This window comes from Larimichthys crocea, chromosome XII (assembly GCF_000972845.2).
Source record: "Larimichthys crocea isolate SSNF chromosome XII, L_crocea_2.0, whole genome shotgun sequence".
NCBI classification, from domain to species: domain Eukaryota; kingdom Metazoa; phylum Chordata; class Actinopteri; family Sciaenidae; genus Larimichthys; species Larimichthys crocea.
The window spans coordinates 16,633,991-16,657,539 of NC_040022.1; the positions used below are offsets into that span (position 1 = coordinate 16,633,991).

The window sequence follows — 23,549 nt, forward strand, 5'->3', positions numbered from 1 at the left end:
GAGCAGTTAGGGGTTCAGTACCTTGCTCAAGGGCACCTCTGCACTTTCCAGAAGATGAACTGACACCCCTCCAGCTACCAGTCCACCCTCCATACTTTAGTTCCCAAGCCAACTCCCTGTGGACTGAGCTACTTATAGCTACTGCTATAAGATGCACTTAATGTTGTTTTTTTATGTAATCAAAGCTGACTTTTTTTTATATATAAATGCCAATATACAATCTGTCTGGTTCAGTGTGCATATGCTAAAATGATTTAAGGGCCCCTTGTGTTTTATTCATTCATAGATAAGACGTAGAAGCACACACACACTCATTAGGCACATTTTGAGTAATCTTGAAGGACTTGCCATCAGTAAAAACAATACCAGTGCATTTCCCCTGGGATAACAGAGCAGTCCTGTTAATCCATCAGACAAACACACCTTACAGCACACACACTCACACACACATAAACAGAAAAAACAGTTATTTAACCCACTATTTCCCTGGAGAGACGGTCTTTAACAGTAACAAAGCAGTGTCCAATCACTTACATGCTTTTCCCCGGTGCCTCCTCTTTCCATAGAAAATAATCTGGAGAACAAGATTACGCACACACACACATACACACGCACATACACCTTCACCTAATACCCATCAGCTTTTGGGACAGAGGAAAATCTATATTTCATCTGAGGAGCTGAGGTGTTTGTGCACACGCTGAGTTTGTTTGTCATTAGGCCTAACCCCTGTGGCTCACCTAATCAGGTTGCTGTGTATGTGTGTGTGTTTAATTCTGTCTGTGTGGGTTTGAGAAAAGGGAGAATATGACTCTGTGTGTGTGTGTGCGCACGTGGTCGAAAAGTGTCAAGGAGTAAGAGGCGTGGGAGACAGATTCGTGAAAACACACACTTGAGGCCGAATTAAAGTTATCGATCGGCCATGGCATGCTCTCACGCAGAGATCAAAGCTTAACCCTGATCGATGACATTTGTTTGTTTGTTTGTGTGTGCGTGTGTTTTTATGCGTCATCTCAATTTCAATATTTCTAGAAAGCTCCATTAATATTCTTAAGACTTCACATGCTTTATAGTCATGCGTTATTTTCTCTATTAGGCTTTGATGTAACAAGACTAGAAGTCTACAGTCTGCTAGGGGCTGTATGAGGTGCTTTGGGCTAAATGTTATCAGCATGCTGAAATCATCGCAATGACAATGTTAACACGCTGATAGTTAGCAGGGACAATGTGAGGGCGGCTGTGGTTCAGGTGGTAGAGTCGGTCGTCTTGTAATTGGAGGGTTGTAAGCTTACCTAGTCCAGTCGCAGTCAATACTGAACCCCAAATTGCTTCCAATGGCTGTGATTGTGTGTGTATGGGTGAGCTTAGTACCAGTGTAAGCATTTTGAACAGTATTCAGTTGGCACCTTGCATGGCATCCTGCATTTGGTATATGAATGTGTGTGTGAATGGGTAACAGAAAGGAGCTATAAACAGTCCACTTACATTAAATAACAGCAAAATTTGACCAGCTGGTGGTGTCAAGGCATGCCCAACATTATTAGGATTCAGCCTCCGAGGACCATGAATACCTGGCCCAAAGTAGTGGTTAATCTTACAACATACATGTGATCCCTGAAGCAAACTGCACGTGCCACATGATAACTGTTGAATAACAGCTTGAAGCCTTATTCTCCTGACCAGCCAACTTTGTCTATGGCCTAACTATGTACTCAGCTAACTACTACTCAGAGTTTCCCAAAGCATTTCAGTGCATAGCTGTCCACTTTCCATACAATAACACTAGAACAAATGTCTTTTTGCTAAAAAGGACATCGGACAGTGGCACAGTTAACCTATATGCAACATTAACCTAATTGCTGGCCACTGCAATAATTGCGAATGAATGGCACCAAAATGACAGATAATCAAACTCGGTGCCCTACAATCTTATTCACCAGAGTGAAACCTCGGTCTATCATTTCCACTCTGTCTACCTTCATTAGTGTGTCTTCACATGTAATGGCCAAGCACCGTGGCAGCCAATCAGATAAAGTAGTGTAGTTATTTGAAAAGGGGTTGGTGGTACAGTTAGTGTGACAGTGTGTCTAATTCCCTGCTTTGTTCTTGGACATATTTTAATGGAACCATGGAAATGTCCAGCTCCTTTCACCTCATTTAGCTTAAACCACTGACCATGTAAAAGATATAGGGTACAGTATGGTATTACTCCTTATCTAATCACATCATAGGGGGTCCTAGTCCTCTCCAGCTCCACCACTGGAGAGGACCAGATATGTGTAATTTGTATTTGTTCAGAGGCTACCCCGGAGTATTTCAGTCCTCTTTTATCGTTTTCTGGCCTTAATATCTCTGAGGTGAGCAGATGATGATAAATCAATAGAAACAATACTTCCTCTCTATGTCAAAGACCAAGAAAACACACTGTGTGTGTCTGAGCCTGAATCTGCAAATACACTTCTACTGGTTTGTGTGTACTAGCAGCAGTATCTGTGTGAATACCTATAGCAATATGCTTACTATATGCCCACGGTGGAGTTATGCCTAATCCAATTCATCTATTGACGAGGAGTACACATAATGCACATCTCCCCTGAGCTTATATGGGTATTCATACGCAACAAGAGGATGAGGCATGGGAGAAATTTTGATTTAGACCATCTAGGGGACATACTCTGGAGCCTGACAGAGAAACAGCCCCATCTACAGGCTTTAAGTGTGACTGGAGACTAACACAAAACCTCCCCACTCACACGGGGAAGGTTTTGTACCTAACTTTAAATTCCAGTGCATCTCTTTGTCTCAGCAAAGCTTAATGAGCCTCCTGAGAGCACGCCCAGGTGAACTTGCTGTAAGAGGAAACTACCTGTGTCTAACACAGCACAGAACAATGCTGTCTTCTTTTTTTTTTTTCTTTAAAGAAAATACTGTATCTGCAGATTTTGGAGGGGACACTGCAGTACTTTGCCAGTGAAACAAGGGTGTTCTCTTACACAAAGTGTTGACTTATTGAACAACATCCTGATGGTGGTCAGCGTTTCTGAACACAAGTTGCTGGGGTCCCCTCAACTAGAAAGCACAAACACACTTGATATACTCAGAGGATGGCAAGCTCAGGACTTAAATACACAAACACACACATCCTGGGAGATTGGACATGCTCTCTAACCCCTTCCTGTGTACACGGACCTGCCTCTCAAATATCACTGAGTCCAGACAGAGGAGGAAGACCTTTGCAGAACAAAGGAGAGGTCTGATAAAGAAGAGCTTGCTTCGCCTTTTCTCCTAACTACAAAGAGAACGCCTGCCCCTGGTGGCTCGTCCGATTTGCCCCCCCTCCCACCTTCTCTCGACTCGTTTCTGGTTGGGGAAAAACACCAAAGATGTAGAAACAGGAAAAATTACAGGATAAGAGAGGGGGCATTTTGAAGTGGGTCAGACTGGAGTGATGAAAGTGGAGAGTTGCAGAGTGGACAGGAGATGAAGGTACAGAAAATGGAATAGTAACAGGGGTTTTTGAATAAAAAACTGAGATTAACCAGAGTCACCTTGACAACAGGGGTCATATTTCATCCAGGTTGACACTCGTTGTAAAAGGTACCTGAGGTGTCAACTAGCATTTTCACGTTTACTCCATACAGCAAAATAGAAAACAGTAAAATTGTGCAATACATTAGCATCGGGAGAAAATGCACATTATGATGGAATTTGCTTGCTCCAACTAACTCCACAGATCTTGCCAATAGTGCACGTATGTGTGTGTGTGTCTGTGTGTGTGTTTTTCCCTAAAAGAGCTGGCAGCCATGCAGAGGTATGAGACAGATGTGTGTGCTGGTCATTACTGTAATCGCTCCATTTAGTTCATCTACCCTTGGAGGGATGGCTGGTCAGCACCATCTGGACGCACGCACACATGCACATACATGGCAATCGCCAGCCATGGTTGGGTCTCATGGGTAGTCAGCCAGCAACAGGAGGGAAGCTCTGAAATGATCATTACATGTGTGCGCGTTTGTGTGCCTCTGACAGTGCGTATGCATTTGCCATCTTTGTCAGTGTCTCAATTTCTCTCTCCTCCTCTCTTTCCCTGGTGACATTTTTCTTTCTTCATGCTTTTTTGCCCCCCCCCCTCGTCTTTATCCTCCTTTTTCATCCATTTCTCTCCCCTGAGTCCAACTGCTTCAGAAAAAAAAACAGGAATCTGTCGTTTTTCCCTGGAGACTACAAGACAAAATGAAAAAGGCCATGGTGAGTAGTACCAAAGTACGGACGTTCAAGACACCCAATGCCTGAGGAGATGATGGTCGCTATGGTGTGTGTATGTGTGTGTGTGCGCGTGAAAAGTACAGAGACCTCAAGCTCATCTACATGTAATTTTCCTCCCCTGACTGAGGACAAGGAAAGGGTGATGAGGAGAGAGTAGTAGAGGAGCAGTTGAGGGGAGAGACAGACAGAGTGTTAGCTCCGGATTCAAGAGCGGCAGTCTGATCGTCAAGCAACACGTCGTCATGACAACGGCAAATGGAGAGAGAGCGGGGAGGAGAGGTGGAGAAACAGGAGGAGGAGAAAAGAATTGAGGGAGACGCTTCAGGTTAAAACTGCATTGCTGAGAGATAAAGTAAGAGTTTATCTGGTGCTTTGCTATGCTACATTGAAGCAGAATATTACATCCACTTACAGGTGATATTTCAGTTACAGTCAAGAGCTGGGAGTTTAAATACTGCCTGAGGATACTGTTTGCATTACTCAGCAATGACTCTGTTCAGAACTACTCTTGAATATTTATCACCAATAGCTGGCCAAGTGCATATCTCTATTCTGCTGTTGCTCTTCTGCTCCTTCATCACTTTATTCTCCGTCTCATTTGTATTCTGTAAGCTCGCTGCCCCTCCTAATTCTCCACCCCAGCATACACCCCTCTCCTTTTCCCCCTTTGTCTCTCCATTGGCTCCCACTCCTGCTCCCCTTGTCCTAAGATCTTTTTTTTCTGGCCTCCGTCCCTCCATCCCTACAGAGTAGAGCTGACATTGGGCATGAGGTCAGAGAGATGGGCAGTCATGCTCCTGCTGTCAGCAGGCTCAAATGGGCTTAGATACAGTGCGTGGAGACCCGAGGGACACTCTGACTTGCCTTGGGCTCTGGACAGGCATTCACACATACACACACACACATACACACAAGCCTCACACATTCAATTACACACTTTTGTAGGCATATAATAGTAGAAGCGCATGCGCACATTAAAAATCAAGAAAAAAAACCTTGAGTATCATATAAAGGACATTCATTCAAACTGTATGACGCACACAAAAACACTAAATGAATGTGTGGAAAGAACATTCATGCAAGTACACACACACACACACACACACACACACAACCAACACAAATACACACATGCTTATGAAAACAGATTGAGGCATGGAATTACAGATTTCAGAAAGGACAAATACCCTTGGAGAACCGCCATGGATTATTGGCTGGTATAGCCAGTGTTGCGAACAATGGAAATAATCACAGCCGATGAATGCCAAGCACTTATGTTAAAAATAAAGACATTACCCTCCAACGGTCATATACAACCATTAAGCATGTATAAATTGTGTGAAGTGGGGAAAAAAACACTTCCATTTAATGTATTGTATATTTAGAAAAGGAAAATGAAATGGCTGTATGAACAAGGAAATCTAACGGGGAATAAACTGCATTTTACACTATGTAGGAAGACTAGAGATGAGGACACTTTACACCTGTTAAATAATAATCTATTAGAAGGACCCTCCTATATTTGTAGGCGTTGCACAGCCCTATATTAAGATGTGACAAATGTCTGACCATAAGGTTAGGAATACACTCAAATGTCAAACATCTCAGAAAAGCTCTGCCTTCTCCAGTCAGCCCATTTAAAAATTAGGATATGATTACATTCATGTATTAAGGTTAAACTCAGAAAGTGGAGGATCTTAAAAAGGGTAATCATTGCTGTGGTATTTTAAGTAACACAGTTAGAGAAATGTCCCATTTTTCCACATTTTTATATAAATGGCATAACGTGTGTAATAGGATGTCATGGCTGGGGTCACTTTGGATTACAGTTGAAGGATGCTGCCAGAAACATTGTACCACACTGCCCCCATGTGGTGATCATACACACATAGGTTACACTAAAGACCTCTTCCACTGTATTTGGATGAATTTGACTAGAAAGCTTCTCTCTTTTTGTAGCAGTTGCCACATATTCTGTCAGATACAATCCTAATAAATCAAAATTAGTGCAACTTTCCACATTTAAATACCTTCTGGCACACACGCCAAGACAATTATAAATTTCACAAATTATACTATACTAGTACTATTTGTTGCCAAGTGAAAGTTTCTGTCCTGTTATATCACAAAAAAAACTTACAAGTGCATCATAAGTGTAATATCATTACCTGTCCTGGAGGTGTCACTGTCATTAGGTCTCCTCTGAAGGCTCTGGTTACAGGATTGGGTTGCAGGCCATACAGCTACATAAACAGCCTCCACCGTGCAGGATAATGAAGCCAGCCCCTGCTGCGTTGTCACAGTGACAAGTTAACCTATCCACCGTAGTGTGTATCACTTTTCCAGCTGGTGTCCCTCGGAGCTGGAGAAGAGAGAAGAAACATAGAGTTTGGATGGTAGAAAGAGTGCATCATTGTTATGACTGGGGAATCATCCACTTGTAGTTTCTTCATCGTGAAAGGAAGGATTTAGGTAAGCCTGTTACTTTTATCTCACTCTTTCACATCCTCTTCGCTCTGAATTTAAAAGGTAGTAGCCTTTACTTACTTCTTCTTGCCGCCAGTTGAGTCTTCATGGCTGAGGCCACCGGCACAAGCAGTAACAGAGGAGGATTGGGTAGTGGAGGAGTGCGTGTTCCCCAGGAGCCTTCCCTGAAAACTGGGGTAGTGTTGTCGGATGAGAGGGTGGACTTCCTTCGGGAGCAGGCCTTCTGTGTGCTGCGAGTGAAGACGGATAAGTGGAACCGCTTCATCGGAGCAGAGGAGAACCAGAAGATTATACTGGATTTCTTGGACCACATCTGGACCAACAGACTGCTACTCTTCACTGGGCCTGGAGGGACATTGCATGCAGGGGATGCTCAGGTAAGAGACATACACAGACATGAATTGAGTTTCTGAAAGGTTCAGCAACTGCTTTCATAAATGTTTTTGTAATTTTCTTTTTCATCTTCCCATCTTGGCTAAAGTCAATTTTGTAGGTAAATTCAATCATGGTCATAGCCTTGAGTGAATACTAATGCATTGTATGTTAGAAACGCTATACGCTAATATCCCTGAGGTGAACATACTGTGACGATGATGTGCACACGTACAGAGGATATATGATACTGAGGCACATTATATTATTGGTTTGCCTGCATGGTATGAAGACATAATTCATTAAAAAAAATAAACAGATTGCAGCAAAATTCCTCACATCCTGAGAGAAGAACGAAAAACACCCTGAATTTAGCTTCAGTGCATCATATGTTACAAATTCTGTATCCTAATATCCCTGGAGAATCATGGAAAACACTGCCATGCACACGCTGAATTTAGCTCTTCCACAAGACGATAAGCTGACATGGCGACATTTAAGAAAATCTCCTTGGCTTGCCATCTACACTCCATCTAACATACACACTCTTTGAAATAAGTCACTACTTATTTCTGGTGCTTTCAATGCCGTTGAAAGCATTCCCACTGTTTTTGCATCTGTGAAGACGTCCCCACCATGGAAGACAAAGCTGCTGTGTGTGCTAAAGAGAGGCGTCAAGAGAATCGCCCGTCAAGGATTCAGGCATCAACTCCGGCTGGGAGAAGTGCCTGGATACCCCATGGAGCACCTACCTGTTGTCATCTCTGAGGTGGGCTAGTGTGAGTGTGTCTGAAGATAAAAAAGTCTAATGCATACACCAATGCAGGTAACATACACTCACTCACTTCTTTACGGACACTTGTACAATCCAATGTGATCCAATACAAAAACTTTGCTAGAAATTCTACCTTTACAAAGCTTAACATTTTTCAGTTTTTGTTGACACTGTCAGAGTAGTGTTAATTTAATTATTATGTTTACTAATGAGGTTGTAGTTGGCACTGGTCTTCAACTAGGCTGCATTATATTGAGAGGTGTTTCTAATATTGCACACTCAAGAGGACCATAATATTATTAACACTTCTCAATATAATGCAGTCTAATTTAACACCACTGCAAATTGGATCACATTGGATTGAAGTAACTAATGAAGTGGCCAGCTGGTGTATGTGATATACGTGAAGATAGAAGTTTTCCAGCTGAGAATATTGCTGGCATATGGGCAAAGAAAGAGATGCATGGCGTGTTTGTAATACAATATATGTCCATTTAAAAGCAGCTTGTGCATACTGAATAGGTGCTGGTGTGTGTGCTGTCCAACGGTCTGAACCATGAGGACTGGCCGCGGGTGGTGTCTGATGACATCCACAGGCACCTGGAGAAGCTGAGGAACAAGGTGGTGACCCTGCGAGGCCGCGCTGAGGGACGAACACTACTGCCCTTACCGCTGTGTGTGGAGAGGACACGGCCTCAAGACATTATCCTCAGGTCAGTGCGGGGCTTGTAGCCTTCCTTTGTTTGTTAGCGTCACTTACTTATCGTCAAAGGTAACTAGTACAGTTCGTGTTCGTGTTTATCCCGGGTCAAAACGACACTCGCCCCTTTTCCAACCGATTTCCAACCGTTCGGTCCAGTTGCCGGAAGTGACATGCCATCAAAATAAAACATGAACTAATAATAAATAAAACATCACGAAATTAAATATTGTACCATCAGGTTCTACACAAGTCTTATTTGTATGTCTCCATATTTAATTAGATTTCGAGAGCTGTACAACACAAGCAAATATTCAGAAAGAAAATAAAATAAAAAGCAGAAAAAGGCCATTTCCGGTCGCCATCTTTGTTTACTTTAATTAACAGTTACAAATTGCGAATTTAGCTGATTAAACTTATTTATTCTGTGGACCATTTTTGTCCACAGTTAGTTAGAAACTATAAAGACTCCATGAGGAAGTTTCTTTAAAACAATGGTAAGCAGTACTCAGTTTGGCTTAACCAATGCGCTAAACATTAGCTCTGTTATTGTCAATGGTACGTATGAAGTTCATACATTTCTTAAGTAGTTTTTTTGAAAGTAACATGTACCTTATGGAGAGGCATAAACTCTACTATTGCCATGTGTTAATGCATAATGTAGACTAGAGAGCAAGATGTTATGGCAGCATATTTGTCACTTAGGTTAAAAGTTTGGTGTGTCACATTTAGGGGGCTCTATTTACAGAATATAATATTCATGGCTCTGTTTTCATTAGTGTTTATTCACCTGAAAATAAGAAACATTATGTTTTTGTTACCTTACAATGAGCCTTTTATATCCTAGTATATATCCTCATCCACAGAATCTGCCACATTGAAGCACCATGTTTCTACAGTAGCCTAGAATGGATAAACTAAAGACTGGATCTAGACAGGGCATTTTCGCATTATTCACTTGTTTTGCAGCCTCTGTAGTTTCACTTTTACACTAGGAGGATGAACCACTAGATGCCAATAAATCCTACACGCTGTTCTTTTAAAGTGAATTTCACTTGTGTGCTTTAGAAGCTGATTGTGATGGCATTTACAGCTTACTAGAATATTTGAGTCCCATTTATAGTTTGTTTGCTGTACTTTCATCTTCCACACCCATATCCACAATGACTGTCCCACTCTCTGTCTCCCTCAGCCCCACTGGTTGGCCACTGGACCGTGGCTTGTTATACTCTATAGAAACTCTGATAGTTCAGTGGTCCGGACAGATATGGAATGTCCTGAAGAAGGACTCCGGTATGGTGCTGCTCCAGGGAGATCATCCAGGCCCCAATGTAGAGCTCCAGTTCTGGACCACTCAGAGGGAAAACCTGCTGGGCATCCAGTCACAAGTATGACATTGTTTTGTGGAAGTTGACTGGGGTGCCATTCAAAATGTAAACTGCAGCTCTCAAAGTGACAGCCATAGTTGGGTTTTTAATTGAGACTTTTTTTATTCCCAAAGACCAAGACCACAACTTAAAGGACGGAATTATAAATGACCCAAAACAGACCCCAAATGTGTTGCATGACAGATCATTCCACTACTGAAGTTCCTATTTATCCTTCCTCATTAACCAAGGTTACACTTAGTGTCAACTTTATTTGGTACACCTGTACAATATAATGCAATCTAATATAACATTTCTGTCATAAAGTCTACTTTGATAATGCTTATAATGTTGGTGTTTGTTGACACTGTGTTTTAGCAGTGTATTGCATCCCTACAATTAACTATAACCCCAGCAATAAACTATTAATTTAATTTACATATTTCCTGCATTGTAATAAAACATGAACATTATAAACATTGTTGCAATAGATTGTACAGGGCAGGAGCACCTAATAAAGTGACCATTGGGTATTTGTCCTTCTTTTTAGATCCAGAGCCCCAAAGCAGAGCACATCATGGAGATCCTGAGAAGAGTCAAAAGCAGTTATTACTCCTCCTTCAAGGACATCTGCCTCAAAGTCAATGAGGGTAGATCAGTATAACTCATCATTTAGAAGTGCTAATTAATTCATTTCATCATTCTTTCATCTAGTTTCTCACAACTTGACTCCCCATTTAGTTGTACTTAAGAAACATATTAAGCAGTGTCCTCCAGCACAGTTTCTTCGTTCTTCAAATACTCAATCATTATATCCCAATTACATACGTATATTCTAGCTTTGCAATGTATGGCAACATGGCAGTCACATTAAACCACTACATGTTTTTAATTCTGTTTGATTTAACTACCTATTAGGATTATGTTATCCATTGGTATTTCTGCATGTGATTGTTATAGCGGTGATGGAAGCGGAGGACATAGATCTGTATCTACGCCCTCTGAGGAGACTGATCAGCAGTTTAGAGGAGATTAGTTTCCCGCAGGTGGATACTCTACTGCCTCCTCTTTTCCACACACTCTGTCTCATTTGGAGCCGGTCCCAATACTACTGCACCCCAAAGCGCATGGTGGTCCTCCTGCAGGAGTTCTGCAACATGATTATTGAAAAGGTACAGTTTGAAAGATGGAGCCAGAATAAGAGATATTAAGTAACTTAAACTGATCTTCTTAATGATTATATGTCTGTGTCCAGGCCTTTGCCTACCTTATCCCTGAAGAACTGTTTAAAATGGAGCTTGAGGAGGGGGTGGAGAGAGTCCAGATAACCATCTCAGTCCTGCGCACCTTCAAGCAATTGTTTCATACCCACCGCCAGCAGATTCCCAAATACTACAAAGACACCGAGACCATCAAGCTGTGGGACTTTCCAGCTACACTTGTGTTCCAGCGTTCAGACCGCATCATGGAAAGGCTCCTTATGATTGAGGTACCAGAGTTATCAAGTATATCTCTGCGTGCACTGAAGAAGAAGATTAGAAATGTGCAACCTCGGTGTCATTCCACCAAAAAGATGTCAGAACAGAAGCTATTATTTTCTAAATATTCGCATCAATTAAACTACTGTATATTAGTTTTAGTTTTTATTGTGAATTGAGTTGTTAGAAATAGAAAGTGTCAGTCTACAAAAAAATTCCCCACGCTTTGTTTTTGCCCTAGGAGGTGAGATTTAGCATGGAAGTCAAATGTTTGTGAGGTTGTGTGTGCGTGTAATTGCATGAACGTATGGATGCATGTGTGTACATGGTCACAGCTGTTTCAGATTTGCAGTTGCTACATTTGATTGTCTCCATCTTATCCCCCTGACTCGTAGGTGCCTTTTCTCCTTTCATCTACAGGAACTTTTTGCAACAGCGCTGGATTTTCTGAAACTGGAGAAGGTCGAACTGGGCGGATCAAAAGGGAAAATCCTCAGTGAGATGGTTTTCAGCATGAGCGAGGAGTTTCATGATCACTGGCGGGCCCTCAGAGAGAGCAAATATGACCCCCTGGACTATACTGATGATGTGAGGCCTAATTAGATTGTGACAGTTGTCTTTGATGTCACACTGACATATAATTAATAAGCCCCAAAGGCCTATGATTCACAGCAGTTTATTAGTGGCATTGACTGACACAGTCGAATAATAAAATATAATAATTAGATGTTATTTTTCTACCCAGCAGTAGAGTAATTGAAAAGTAGCAAAGCAAAGTAGTTGCTAAGCAACACACAAGAATCAGTGACAGCAGGCTTTATTAGTCAGTGCATCAATATTTAATTTACTAGATATTTTACAGTTATTTTACCACAGCTTCCAGTGTGAACTCAATCAGAAATTGATCTGTGTTATAGTGTTTGTTATTCCAACCAATACTGATCAACTCAGCTAACTGAGAACTTAAAGTACTGCAATAAAATTGTAATGCATTGAAAACTGCCTAATAGCTGAACTCAAAGCTTGTTGTAGGACTGAAATTTTCCATTATTTACCTGTACGTAATGCCATTTTGTGTCCAGGATTTTGTCCATCAGTACAGGCGTTTCATGGAGCAGAGCAGAGATTTTGACCAGAGGTTAGGAACTGTCTTAAATCTGGCTTTTCATCACTCCAAAAACCTGAAGTCAACCTTTAAGGTATGTGTGTTACACCCTCAGTCATATACTTCCAGGTCATTCAGAGGCAAGGTGTTGATCATTTACACTTTTTCAATATCTGTGTAAAAAGAGCAAGCAAAGAACTTGTAGTATATTAGCGCTATATACCATATTATTAGACTATATTGTTATATACTATATTATCAGTAGCTCACTTGGTTGAGCATGCACCTCATGTACCAAGGCTGTCCTTATTACACCGGCCCAGGTTTGATTGCAGCTTGCAGCCCGTTGTGTGTCATCCCGTCTCCTGTCCAGCTGCACTATCAAATAACCACAAAAATATTAAGCTATGGAATCTCCAAAGTAAATCAGAAACTATAATATTGGACATCATACATTACTGAATATGCCTGCTGAACAATGTCTTAATGTGCACTGTCCTAAAACTGAGCTGTTGTTGTGTCCCATCTAGTTGTTGAAGATTTTCAGCACCCTGCTTGAGAGACCAAGGATCCACCAGCTATTCTCTCCTAACTACAGTGTGTTGTTGACCATGTTCAACCAGGAAGTAGACCACTGTCAGTTTATACTTGATCAACACAGAGATGGGGTAAGATAGGTTAAAAATAAATAGTTTGAATAAACTAAGAGAGAGAAGAATATGACGCTTATGGTACTATAATTTACACACGTAACACACAATGTGCCACAGTTGAATAAAAGTATTAACTTACTTTATCAGCCAAATGAATTCAGCCTGTGTGTTTCAGTTGCAGTCAGGCTGTGCTGTCCTGGGGAAAAATATGCCATCAGTGGCCGGCAACCTCAAATGGTCACAGGAGCTTCGGAATCGCATCCTCACTGACAGAAGCAACCTCTGCCAGCTGGCCCATATGTATGGACCAGTCATATTCATCACACACAGACACAATTATCTCATGTAACAAGTGTCAGATCTGTTGTTGAGTTGACCTATTATACACACTGATAAAACAAAATGTTGCTGTTGCTGTTCTAAGAATATAGCTTTCCCCGATGGTGTTAGCTAAGCTAAAAGTCATAATCATAATTAAAAGAGTAATTATTAGGAGTACTAATTTGACATTGTCAGATTCATGATGGACAGAATTTTTAAGTATTTAACCCAATATGGCAGAACCTAGACATTCGTATTCCTCGTGAAAACCTGGCGACCTATTTAAAAATGACGCATCATTAGTTTAAAATCAAAGCATACACACTGCAAGAATACAGTTTATTTGTCAACCATGTACAAAATACAGGTAACATTTATATTTTACTCATTATTTTCTTTGGACTCCCACTCTACCTTGCAGGCCTCTTGGGTGTGCTGAAGCAGATGATGTCCTCCTGAAGTGTGAGCGCGTTCTGGAGGTTCTGGACCAACATGATCAGGAGCTGTTCTCAGAGTGGACACAGGGCCTTGAGGAAATCTGTCAAACCCACCTGAAGGAACCTCTGCTCACACTGGACACTGACACAGGCCTGTTCCAGGTCAACTTCAGTCCTGCAGTAAGCACAGAGAAGATGCAATCACAAACGTGAAATGTATTCATTTGTTCAAAAATGTACATACTAGTATACAGGGTTTTGTCTGGTGTGAAGTACATGAAGCTATATTGTGGAAAATGTATGACAGGCATTTGATTATGCAAATCATCATTAAGTTCAGACTCTATAACCCAAGGATAAACAACTTATCTGATGGACTTGTGCATTTCTTCTAATATGCTGTATATGTGTATGAGCACTTAGTTCTAGTGTACTTAATGACTGGCTTTCTTATAACTACCACTTAGTTATTCATATCTTAATGAGATCTCCACTTTAAGATGCTGTTCCTTTCTGTTTCTTCCTTCCTTTCTCTCTTTCACTCCCTAGCTGACATCAGTACTAAGGGAGGTGAAGTACCTGAGCATAATGAAGAACCAAAACATTCCTGAAGCAGCTCTTCATCTCTACTCCAAACGGGAGAGACTTTACATGGTGGGTAATTAAGTGTCAGACAGCTTTGTTTGTGAACTTTGTGGCTGTAAATGGTTTTTAGACCTGTGAAATATGGTTAAAAAAATGATGCTTTAAAAATGCGTTAAAGTGTTAACGCTGTATTGTATTCTGTAGTACACACAGACACTGACCTTGGTGACACAATGGTACAACCAGCTCCACAGCACCATACTGGCTGTAGAGCTGGGATTAGTAAAAGGTGAGATGGATAAGACGAGACACCAGTTAGATCCAGCCCTCCGGGAGCTGACCTGGGCTCAGGACGACCTCTGGGACTACATTCAGAGCACACGAGACCTGGTCAAGGTGTGTGAGCATTTCCAGGAATCTTTTGCCTGCATTGTCAACAAACAGTCAGTATTACTTACTTACAGTGTTTCTTTTCAGTACTCATCTTGACACTGTTTTGCAGCATATTCACACTTTTCTGCTATATTTAAAGAAATGCATTTTGTGCTGAACTACTTGTGTAAAAAGTGAGATAAAGGTTGGTGGTTTATTTTAGAATTTGCATAAAGGCAATATCAAAAACTGCTGTGAAACTGTTGCCTGCCAATGTAGTTTGAAACCTGGCACTCTCGTCATGTAAACCAAGCCAGCTTCCCTCAATTATAGCAAACACTCCTGATACAAAAAGCAACATGCAGCTGTCTTCCAAAAGGGATGTAATTACCGGTTTTAATAGTTTTTCTTTTTTGCTATGGCCAGAGCATTTCTACTCGTGTCCAGAAGAGTAAAGCTAACGTGGAAGCCATCCAAGCCCTTATGGGGAAATTCAGCCACCGTGCCTTCATCACGAGAAAAAGCCGTGGTTCTACTCTCCTCGTCTTCTCTGACATTGAAGAGAGTGTCTCGAAACAGCACACTCTCATAAGCAGTACAGGAGAGCAACTACACCAACTGCTGCAGGTATATTCACTCACCTTACTCTTGATGATGCAGTGAGGGACACTACTCTATAGATGTTAACACCTGCAGAACTCACTTATTTTTATGATTATCATAATACTAACATCACTTTTCCACTGTGCTCCAGGAGAACCAGTCTCTGCTCGGTGTTTCAGACCTGGACAGCAGCGAGTGGCAGGCCTACACAGACTATGTGGACCGTGTGATCCTGACAGGTTTCTCCAACGCAGTACGCTGCTCCCTGCAGTACTTCTTGGACAACACAGATGCAGCCCAACGCATTACACCGCTGTTTGAGGTCCAGCTGGTACTCAACAGCAATGAGATGACCTTTGACCCCCCGTTGGACTATAGCCACAGTGGTAACTTTTACGATATTGTGGATAAGATGGTGGCCAACATCACCAACATGGCATTGTTCATTCCCAGAGTGGCAAAACATAAAAAGCGGGATAACTATCAGGTGCTGTACAGATTGGATTCTCGGTTTATACACAATGTACATATACACTATATACCTATTACAGAAATACACACACCCTTGTCATATGCTGTTTTGTTCTTCCATCTTGTAGTGCGACATAAATGAAATGGAGGATTTGTCAGAGATGTGCCATGTGATACGCTCACGGGCACGTGCAGCTGTTGGTAAGGTAAGCGGTAAAGGTAAAAGTTTTCTGTCCACATGTGGAGGCACATTCATGATTTTTACAGTAAATATTGTTTCATTTTCAGGTCAGAGAATATCAGGGATCGTTTGCCAGCTACCGCTACCTCTGGACTGATGACAGGTCAGGAGTGTATGAAGTGTGTGGCTCTCCTGTACATGATTTTGTTCTCAACACTTAAACAATGATAAATAACCATTAAAAGTGAAACTAACAAGGAAGAATTTTTTCCTCAACTTTCCCAGGTCTGAATTTATGAGGCAGTTTTTGCTCTATGGCCATGTGCTAAGTACAGAGGAAGCTGAGTTGTATGCTGACTATGAGCTGAAAAAGAACCCACCCACCCTGGACAACTTCAAAGAACAGGTGTGCTTCACATTTGACCATAGTTTAGTATATACAGTATATGATATATGAAGCTCTGGTCTTCTGCTCTTTGGGCATTGTGATTGAGTCACTGCATCATTCTTCCCACTAGATCAACCTGTTTGAGTCTCTGTATGTACGAGTGAGCAAAATGGAGGACAAGAGGGTGTTTTGTGGTTGGCTACAACTAGATATCAGACCCTTCAAGCTCACATTGATGAATGTCATCAAGCGGTGGAGCTGGATGTTCAAGGAGCATCTGCTCAACCACGTGAACCAGAGGTTAGACACACACATACGCATGCATGGAAACGCATAGATTTCCTCTACACTCTGAAACCTTACATCATCCTCGTTCCTTTCTATCCTGCAGCGTGAGAGAGCTATCCTCTTTTGTCCAGGACACGGCCCATGGCCTTTCTAAAAAGGTGTCAGATGGCGACTATGCAGGCCTTGTGGACATTATGGGACACCTCATGGCTATACGAGACAGACAGATCAGCAACGAACAGCACTTCAAACCTCTCAAGTCTACAGCTGAACTCCTCAAGACCTATGGACAGCAGCTGCCTGAGAGCGTGTACACACAGCTAGAAGTGTGTACTATTGCACAAGCACGTACATTTCCAGATACATACATTTGTCATCACATTACATATTTTACTTTTTTTTTGCCACAAAATACAGGAACTGCCGGAGAAGTGGAAAAATCTGAGGAAAATTGCATTCACAGTTAAACATGAAGTGGCACCACTACAATCAAATGAAGTTTCAGTTATACGCAGGAAATGTGTCCGGTTTGAGGTGAGGCTGTGTGTGAGTGGGATAAGATATCAGTGTCACAACCTCTGACAAAGAGCTCAGTATCTGACATATAAACCTTCTCACTTTCTGTCCTGCATTATACATGACTGACAGCACACAGTCCACTGTGTACAGTTAGAGATTGAGACATTGAAGCAGAATCCTTAATGTGCCGTTTTTGTTTGTATTTTACCCACATTTTAGGTGAAGCAGCACGAGTTCAGAGAACAGTTTCGTACTGAATCGATCTTTAGGATCAATGTGGAGGAGCCATATAAACTAATTGATAAGGTGAGAACTGGGCAACATGCTTTACAGCCTATTCCTTGCACAGAAGCACCTTACGCTGTACGATTAAATAGAATGTAATAAAAAACGGTAGATTTTTAAGCCATGGCTTTTCAAAATGTCTCCAGTCTAATCAAACAGTAGCGGAGATGGAGGCGGAAATGCAGAAGCTGCAGGACACAGCTGATCTGTTTGAAGTCAGTTTTCCCGACTACAAGCAGCTGCGTCAGTGTCGCTCTGACATCATACTGGTCAAGGCAGTCTGGGACATGGTCATCTTTGTGAAGGTACATATTCATCAGAGCAAAACAAACATGTTGGCATCTCTTATCTATGTTTGAGCTCTATAGATAAACCATTAACACATGGCAGACAAGCCTGCGTAGTGTGGCTCAGCATTTGACAAGCTATGATTTCCGGTCCATACGTGACATGACCTTTCAGAGTGTGACGGGAAATTTCTTCTGTAAATTTCATTTGAGAATCATTAAATGTTTTCCATTCTCCTCTGTATGTCAGACCAGTATAGAGGATTGGACCAAGACTCCTTGGAAAGAGATCAATGTTGAGCAGATGGACATGGAACTCAGGCGATTTGCCAAAGTATGACAAGTTTCCATGGACAAACATTATAATCTTACATTTTCGCTGGGGTTTAGAAAATAGGACATTTCTCTCATCATTTATTTGTGCTGTGTGTTAAAGGAAATGAAGCTGGATAAGGAGGTGCGGGTGTGGGACGTCTATATGGGTCTGGAGTCGACCGTGAAGAACCTGTTGACTTCCCTGAGAGCCGTCAATGAGCTGCAAAACTCTGCTGTCAGAGAAAGACACTGGCAACAGCTTATGAACACCACCAGGGTACAGTACTATCTCTGCTGCTTCACAATGTCTCACATCATGTGATTCAATAATGTTTCATCAATGAGCCCATTCTCCACTCTATATAATGCATGCCACTCTACTGATTTTAGTTCTCTTCTTCCTTAATCTCTACCTTCATTCAGCTGTCTGTCCAACTCAGTTCACTCACTGTCTGGGCCTGTAATTGCCAGCACAGTTCAGTGAACCCAATTATCCTGATCTAAAATCTGATCACACTCACGGTTGTTGTGTGTTACTTTCGGTCATCAGGTCAGGTTTGTGATGGGAGAAGGCACCACCTTGGGGGACCTTTTGGAATTACAGCTTCACCGTGTCGAGGATGAGGTCAAAAATATTGTGGACAAGGCTGTGAAAGAAATGGCCATAGAGAAAGTAAGAATCATATAAATGAACCAATAATAGTATATTATGATGATGAGTCTGTCACAATACCTGAGAATACTTAGAGACAAATAAAAATATATATATGATTTTTTATATATATATATATTATATATATATATATATATATATAACACTTGTTTATCACAACATATTTCTGTGTTGTATATGTATTCTACTGCAAAATGTTCTCACAAGAAACATTTCCTACATTTACTTAGGTTTTGGCTGAGATAACCCAGACATGGAGCGTTATGTCGTTGTCATATGAGACTCATACCAGCACAGGAACGCCATTGCTCAAAGCAGATGAGAATCTGATAGAAACACTGGAGGACAATCAGGTGTGTGTGAAAACTGCGCCGATTCTCTAAAGCATGTGACATCTAGTTTATTCCAGTATTTTAATGCAATATAGAATGTCACACTCTGGGTTAGATTAAATATTTCAGTTTCTGTTGTTTCTTTATGCCTTTATGTGTAGAGCTTTCAGTCAGTCTGACACCCTGACATTAACAATGTAACTGACTGGAAAAAAGCATAAAAATATAAAGAATTTCAAGATGAATGATTTAATAATTTACCTTTCATTTACCATACTGTAAGACATATTAAAGATTACAAATCTTCAAGTAGAACTACTTCCTTTATTTCTCTTCAGGTGCAGCTGCAAAACATCCTAATGAGTAAGTATGTGGAATATTTCCAAGCAGAGGTGAGTGGTTGGCAGAGGAAGCTGATGGTGGCTGACCTGGTCATCTCCTCCTGGATGTCTGTCCAGAGGACCTGGGCCCACCTCAACAGCATCTTCACCAACAGCCATGATATCCGCTGCCAGCTGGCCAAAGATGCAGAACGCTTCCAGGGAATTCACACAGACTTCCAGGTAACACATAAGAGCTACAATGCCTCCATCTCACATGTCATTATGTTGTTGAACATTTTCTATATTTTTCACCAATTTCGCTCCATCCTCTCTCATCCAGAGCTTAATGACTGAAGTGGTGCAAAACAGTAATGTGGTAGAGGTGACCAACCAGCCTGGCTTCCTGGAAAACCTGGAGACCTTACAGCAGAGGCTGTCTGTGTGCGAGAAGGCCCTGGCTGAGTACTTAGAGACAAAGAGACTCACATTTCCCAGATTTTATTTCGTCTCTGCCTCAGACCTGCTGGAGATTGTCTCCAAGGGAACACAGCCCAAACAGGTGACAGATTCTAATTTAATTATGTTTTTCAATAAAAAAACATTTGAAGGGATAGTCAGCACATTGAAGTTATCTGAGCAATATATTCTTCACTGTGTCTTGGCTTTATGGAGTGGAAAATGTGAAAGATAAGAATGAAAGACAAGGAGGAAATTTGACATTGATTTAGTGTTTTTGTTTTTTCATTGTCTTAAATTCCAGTCAAAAGATTATGGTGTGTAACATAACCTTTAAAATAAAAATAGAACAATAATCTATGTGTGTGTGTGTTTTCCAGGTGACCAGACACTTGCTGAAGCTGTTTGACAACATAGCAGATCTTCGCTTCAAGGACTCAGACAGACAAAGAAAAGAAGAAGAGGATGGGGAGGCAGTTGCTTTAGGGATGTACAGCCGAGAGGGAGAATATGTTCCATTCTCTGAGCCATGTGTCTTTGAAGGACAGGTATAGAAAGCTAAATAAATAACTTGTCTGTATTGTTTTTTATAGTATGCACTGTATGTATAACATTGTATGTGTGTACTTGTTTCAGGCAGAGTGTTGGTTGAGTTCCTTAGAGAACACCATGCGCTGCACAGTCCGGAAGGAGATCCAGGAGGCCGTAGCTGCCTATGAGGACAAACCACGAGACCAGTGGCTATTTGATTACCCTGCACAGGTCTGATCATGTACAGTATAAAACAACCACTTTCATTTTAGAAAACACACAAATTGTCTTTTGTCTGCTCTATTTTTTTTTTCCATTCATAGGTAGGGTTGACTGGTAGTCAAGTGTGGTGGGCCACAGATGTGGGCATTGCCTTCGAGAGGGTGGAGGAGGGATTTGAGACAGCTCTCAAAGACTACAACAGGAAACAGGTACTGCTATAAATCCTGAGTGAGATATCGTTAGAACGGCGGGTGACCACACATGGTTGTTCATTTTGTTTTTGTAGATCACACAGCTGAACTCACTGATCCACATGCTGCTCGGAGACCTAACCCCTGGAGACAGACAGAAAATTATGACCATTTGCACTATTGATGTCCACGCTCGAGACGTGGTCGCCAGTCTCATAACTCAAAAGGTGAGTAAGACATACGTTTTGTTGAATGATGCATTATACGAGCAAAAATGCCTGTTGGTGTTAATGTGTGTACCTCATAGGTGACAACAGGTCAGGCCTTTGCGTGGCTGTCTCAGTTACGCCATCGCTGGGATGATGAAAACAGACACTGTTACGTCAACATCTGTGACGCCCAGTTCCAGTTCAGCTATGAATACCTCGGGAACACTAACAGACTGGTTATTACCCCACTCACTGACAGGTACACACACACAGATTGTACTTGCACACGAACAGGTATAAATGTAAGTCTTTTTATCATACACCAATACATGCATACACCATGCATTACAGTGTTTTATGGCATGTTTGTAACAAATACACAGGCCAGTTGAATCTAAGTTGTTATTATTACTGATGTTTATTTATATCTCTAACCCCGCCTCTGTTAGGTGTTACATAACTCTGACCCAGTCCCTCCATCTGACTATGAGTGGTGCCCCCTCCGGCCCAGCTGGCACTGGTAAGACAGAGACTACCAAAGACCTTGGACGCTCCCTGGGCATCATGGTATATGTGTTCAACTGCTCAGAACAGATGGACTACAAGGTAGCACACAGACTGCACAGATGTTCTCCATGGTGTCTATTTATGTCATATTTACACTCTTCATAATGTAATTCATGTTCATTCCACTCTTCAACTTACCCCTCTGTCTCCATCATATTTATTAAGTCCATAGGCAACATTTATAAGGGCCTGGCTCAGACAGGAGTGTGGGGATGCTTTGATGAGTTCAACAGGATCTCAGTGGAGGTACTGTCTGTGGTAGCTGTACAGGTCAAGACTATACAGGATGCTGTACGCAACAAGAAACAAAGGTAGATGTGGAAATAATGACATGCATCGTAAGCATCCATATTCATTAATTTGTCTGCCAACCCAGTCTGTGATTTCTCTACGGATCTAATTAGTAATCTTTAATTTGTACTGTGTATGTAGATTCCATTTCCTTGGAGAGGAGATTGAGCTGAAGCCAACAGTGGGGATCTTCATCACTCTGAACCCAGGTTATGCTGGCAGGGCTGAGCTCCCAGAGAACCTTAAGGCTCTGTTCAGGTGTGGTATAAACAGAGAGGGAAAGAGCAGATTTTGAGTGCAAGAGTTAATAAGTGTCAATGATGACTAATTAATAACTGGTTTGCTAACTGTTCAGGCCCTGTGCCATGGTGATCCCAGACTTTGAGCTCATTTGTGAGATCATGTTGGTGGCAGAAGGCTTCATAGATGCTCGTCTGCTGGCACGCAAGTTCATTAGCCTATACACTCTGTGTAAGGAGCTGCTGTCCAAACAGGTACAGAAAACCATGTTCAACTTAATTTACACAGCACTGAATATGCACTCACTGTTTGTCTTGATTTTATTGGAAATGAAAAAAAGAATGCAAGTAAAGCTACATGATTTTTTAAATGAAATTTCCTTTATTTGATAGGATCATTATGACTGGGGTTTAAGGGCTATCAAATCAGTCCTGGTTGTGGCTGGATCTCTGAAGAGAGAGGACCGGAACAGACCTGAGGAACAGGTATGCATCGAGCACTGTTTTCACTGTTGAATGCACACTAAGGCATCTTACATCTAGTGGATATGCCATTCATGCCATTTCCTGCCTAGGTGCTGATGCGAGCGCTGAGAGACTTCAACCTGCCAAAGATAGTGACCAGCGACGTACCCATATTCCTTGGACTAATCAGTGACCTGTTTCCTCTGCTGGACGTTCCCCGGAAGAGAGACCCTGAGCTGGAGAACGCAGTTCGTCAGTCAGTCAGTGAACTGCGCCTGCAGCCTGAGGAGAACTTCATACTTAAGGTGCTTCATTTTAACATTATGTTAAAGTGCTCTTCTTGTGAAAAAGAAATGCACATCTATAATTAATAGAAATCGGGTAAGATGTGATATTTGTGTGTCTATAGGTAACCCAGCTGGAGGAGCTGCTGGCTGTCAGACACTCTGTGTTTGTAGTAGGCGGACCAGGAACTGGAAAGAGCCAGGTGAACACATACATTATCGAGTTTCTACTACTTAAGTTAAATTTTGGGTTTTTGTTTTTTACACGATGGAAGATGCATCAGACATCTCATATCTGCGGGCTATCTAGACTGATATGGATTTTGTGAGAAGGCATTGCACTGTGTGTCATAAATTTGTAATGTTTATTCATCAGATCTTGAAGACTCTCCACAGAACCTATGCCAACATGAAGATGAAGCCTGTATGGAGCGATATCAACCCTAAAGCCGTGACTACAGACGAGTTGTTTGGATATCTACACCCTGCTACCAGAGAGTGGAAAGATGGT

The 23,549-nt window shown here is 41.7% G+C and overlaps 2 protein-coding genes across 7 annotated transcripts in view; one reads left to right on the top strand and one right to left on the bottom strand.

Moving 5' to 3' along the window:
- The window catches only part of LOC113747159 (uncharacterized), a 135,053-nt gene extending 126,294 nt beyond the window's left edge, over positions 1-8,759 (bottom strand). For all 4 annotated transcript variants that reach the window (XR_003463398.1, XM_027285804.1, XM_027285802.1 and 1 more), the window contains exons 1-3: positions 8,571-8,759; positions 6,814-7,098; positions 6,435-6,628 (exon numbers count right to left, since the gene is read on the bottom strand). The gene's annotated coding sequence lies outside the window, so the exon portion shown is untranslated. The remainder of the gene's footprint in view (positions 1-6,434; positions 6,629-6,813; positions 7,099-8,570) is intronic.
- Positions 8,760-8,988: 229 nt separating this feature from the next.
- dnah9l (dynein, axonemal, heavy polypeptide 9 like) overlaps positions 8,989-23,549 on the top strand; it is a 30,991-nt gene continuing 16,430 nt past the window's right edge. For 2 of the 3 annotated variants that reach the window (XM_027285794.1, XM_027285795.1), the window contains exons 1-41: positions 8,989-9,097; positions 9,793-9,988; positions 10,518-10,617; positions 10,928-11,139; positions 11,223-11,456; positions 11,866-12,033; positions 12,528-12,644; positions 13,081-13,218; positions 13,379-13,503; positions 13,946-14,141; positions 14,511-14,615; positions 14,751-14,942; positions 15,345-15,545; positions 15,673-16,008; positions 16,121-16,198; positions 16,281-16,336; positions 16,459-16,579; positions 16,692-16,861; positions 16,953-17,175; positions 17,267-17,383; positions 17,588-17,674; positions 17,800-17,958; positions 18,191-18,274; positions 18,377-18,532; positions 18,806-18,928; positions 19,159-19,281; positions 19,599-19,823; positions 19,924-20,142; positions 20,420-20,587; positions 20,676-20,801; positions 20,894-21,001; positions 21,079-21,210; positions 21,291-21,451; positions 21,642-21,798; positions 21,925-22,070; positions 22,192-22,308; positions 22,406-22,544; positions 22,683-22,775; positions 22,865-23,059; positions 23,164-23,241; positions 23,415-23,547. In XM_027285794.1, the coding sequence (XP_027141595.1) occupies positions 9,896-9,988; positions 10,518-10,617; positions 10,928-11,139; positions 11,223-11,456; positions 11,866-12,033; positions 12,528-12,644; positions 13,081-13,218; positions 13,379-13,503; positions 13,946-14,141; positions 14,511-14,615; positions 14,751-14,942; positions 15,345-15,545; positions 15,673-16,008; positions 16,121-16,198; positions 16,281-16,336; positions 16,459-16,579; positions 16,692-16,861; positions 16,953-17,175; positions 17,267-17,383; positions 17,588-17,674; positions 17,800-17,958; positions 18,191-18,274; positions 18,377-18,532; positions 18,806-18,928; positions 19,159-19,281; positions 19,599-19,823; positions 19,924-20,142; positions 20,420-20,587; positions 20,676-20,801; positions 20,894-21,001; positions 21,079-21,210; positions 21,291-21,451; positions 21,642-21,798; positions 21,925-22,070; positions 22,192-22,308; positions 22,406-22,544; positions 22,683-22,775; positions 22,865-23,059; positions 23,164-23,241; positions 23,415-23,547 (5,911 nt within the window). In that variant the 5' untranslated portion in view covers positions 8,989-9,097; positions 9,793-9,895. Of the gene's footprint in view, positions 9,098-9,792; positions 9,989-10,517; positions 10,618-10,927; positions 11,140-11,222; positions 11,457-11,865; positions 12,034-12,527; positions 12,645-13,080; positions 13,219-13,378; positions 13,504-13,945; positions 14,142-14,510; positions 14,616-14,750; positions 14,943-15,344; positions 15,546-15,672; positions 16,009-16,120; positions 16,199-16,280; positions 16,337-16,458; positions 16,580-16,691; positions 16,862-16,952; positions 17,176-17,266; positions 17,384-17,587; positions 17,675-17,799; positions 17,959-18,190; positions 18,275-18,376; positions 18,533-18,805; positions 18,929-19,158; positions 19,282-19,598; positions 19,824-19,923; positions 20,143-20,419; positions 20,588-20,675; positions 20,802-20,893; positions 21,002-21,078; positions 21,211-21,290; positions 21,452-21,641; positions 21,799-21,924; positions 22,071-22,191; positions 22,309-22,405; positions 22,545-22,682; positions 22,776-22,864; positions 23,060-23,163; positions 23,242-23,414; positions 23,548-23,549 lie in introns of those variants that run through there. The other variant, XM_027285796.1, reaches the window with a different exon arrangement.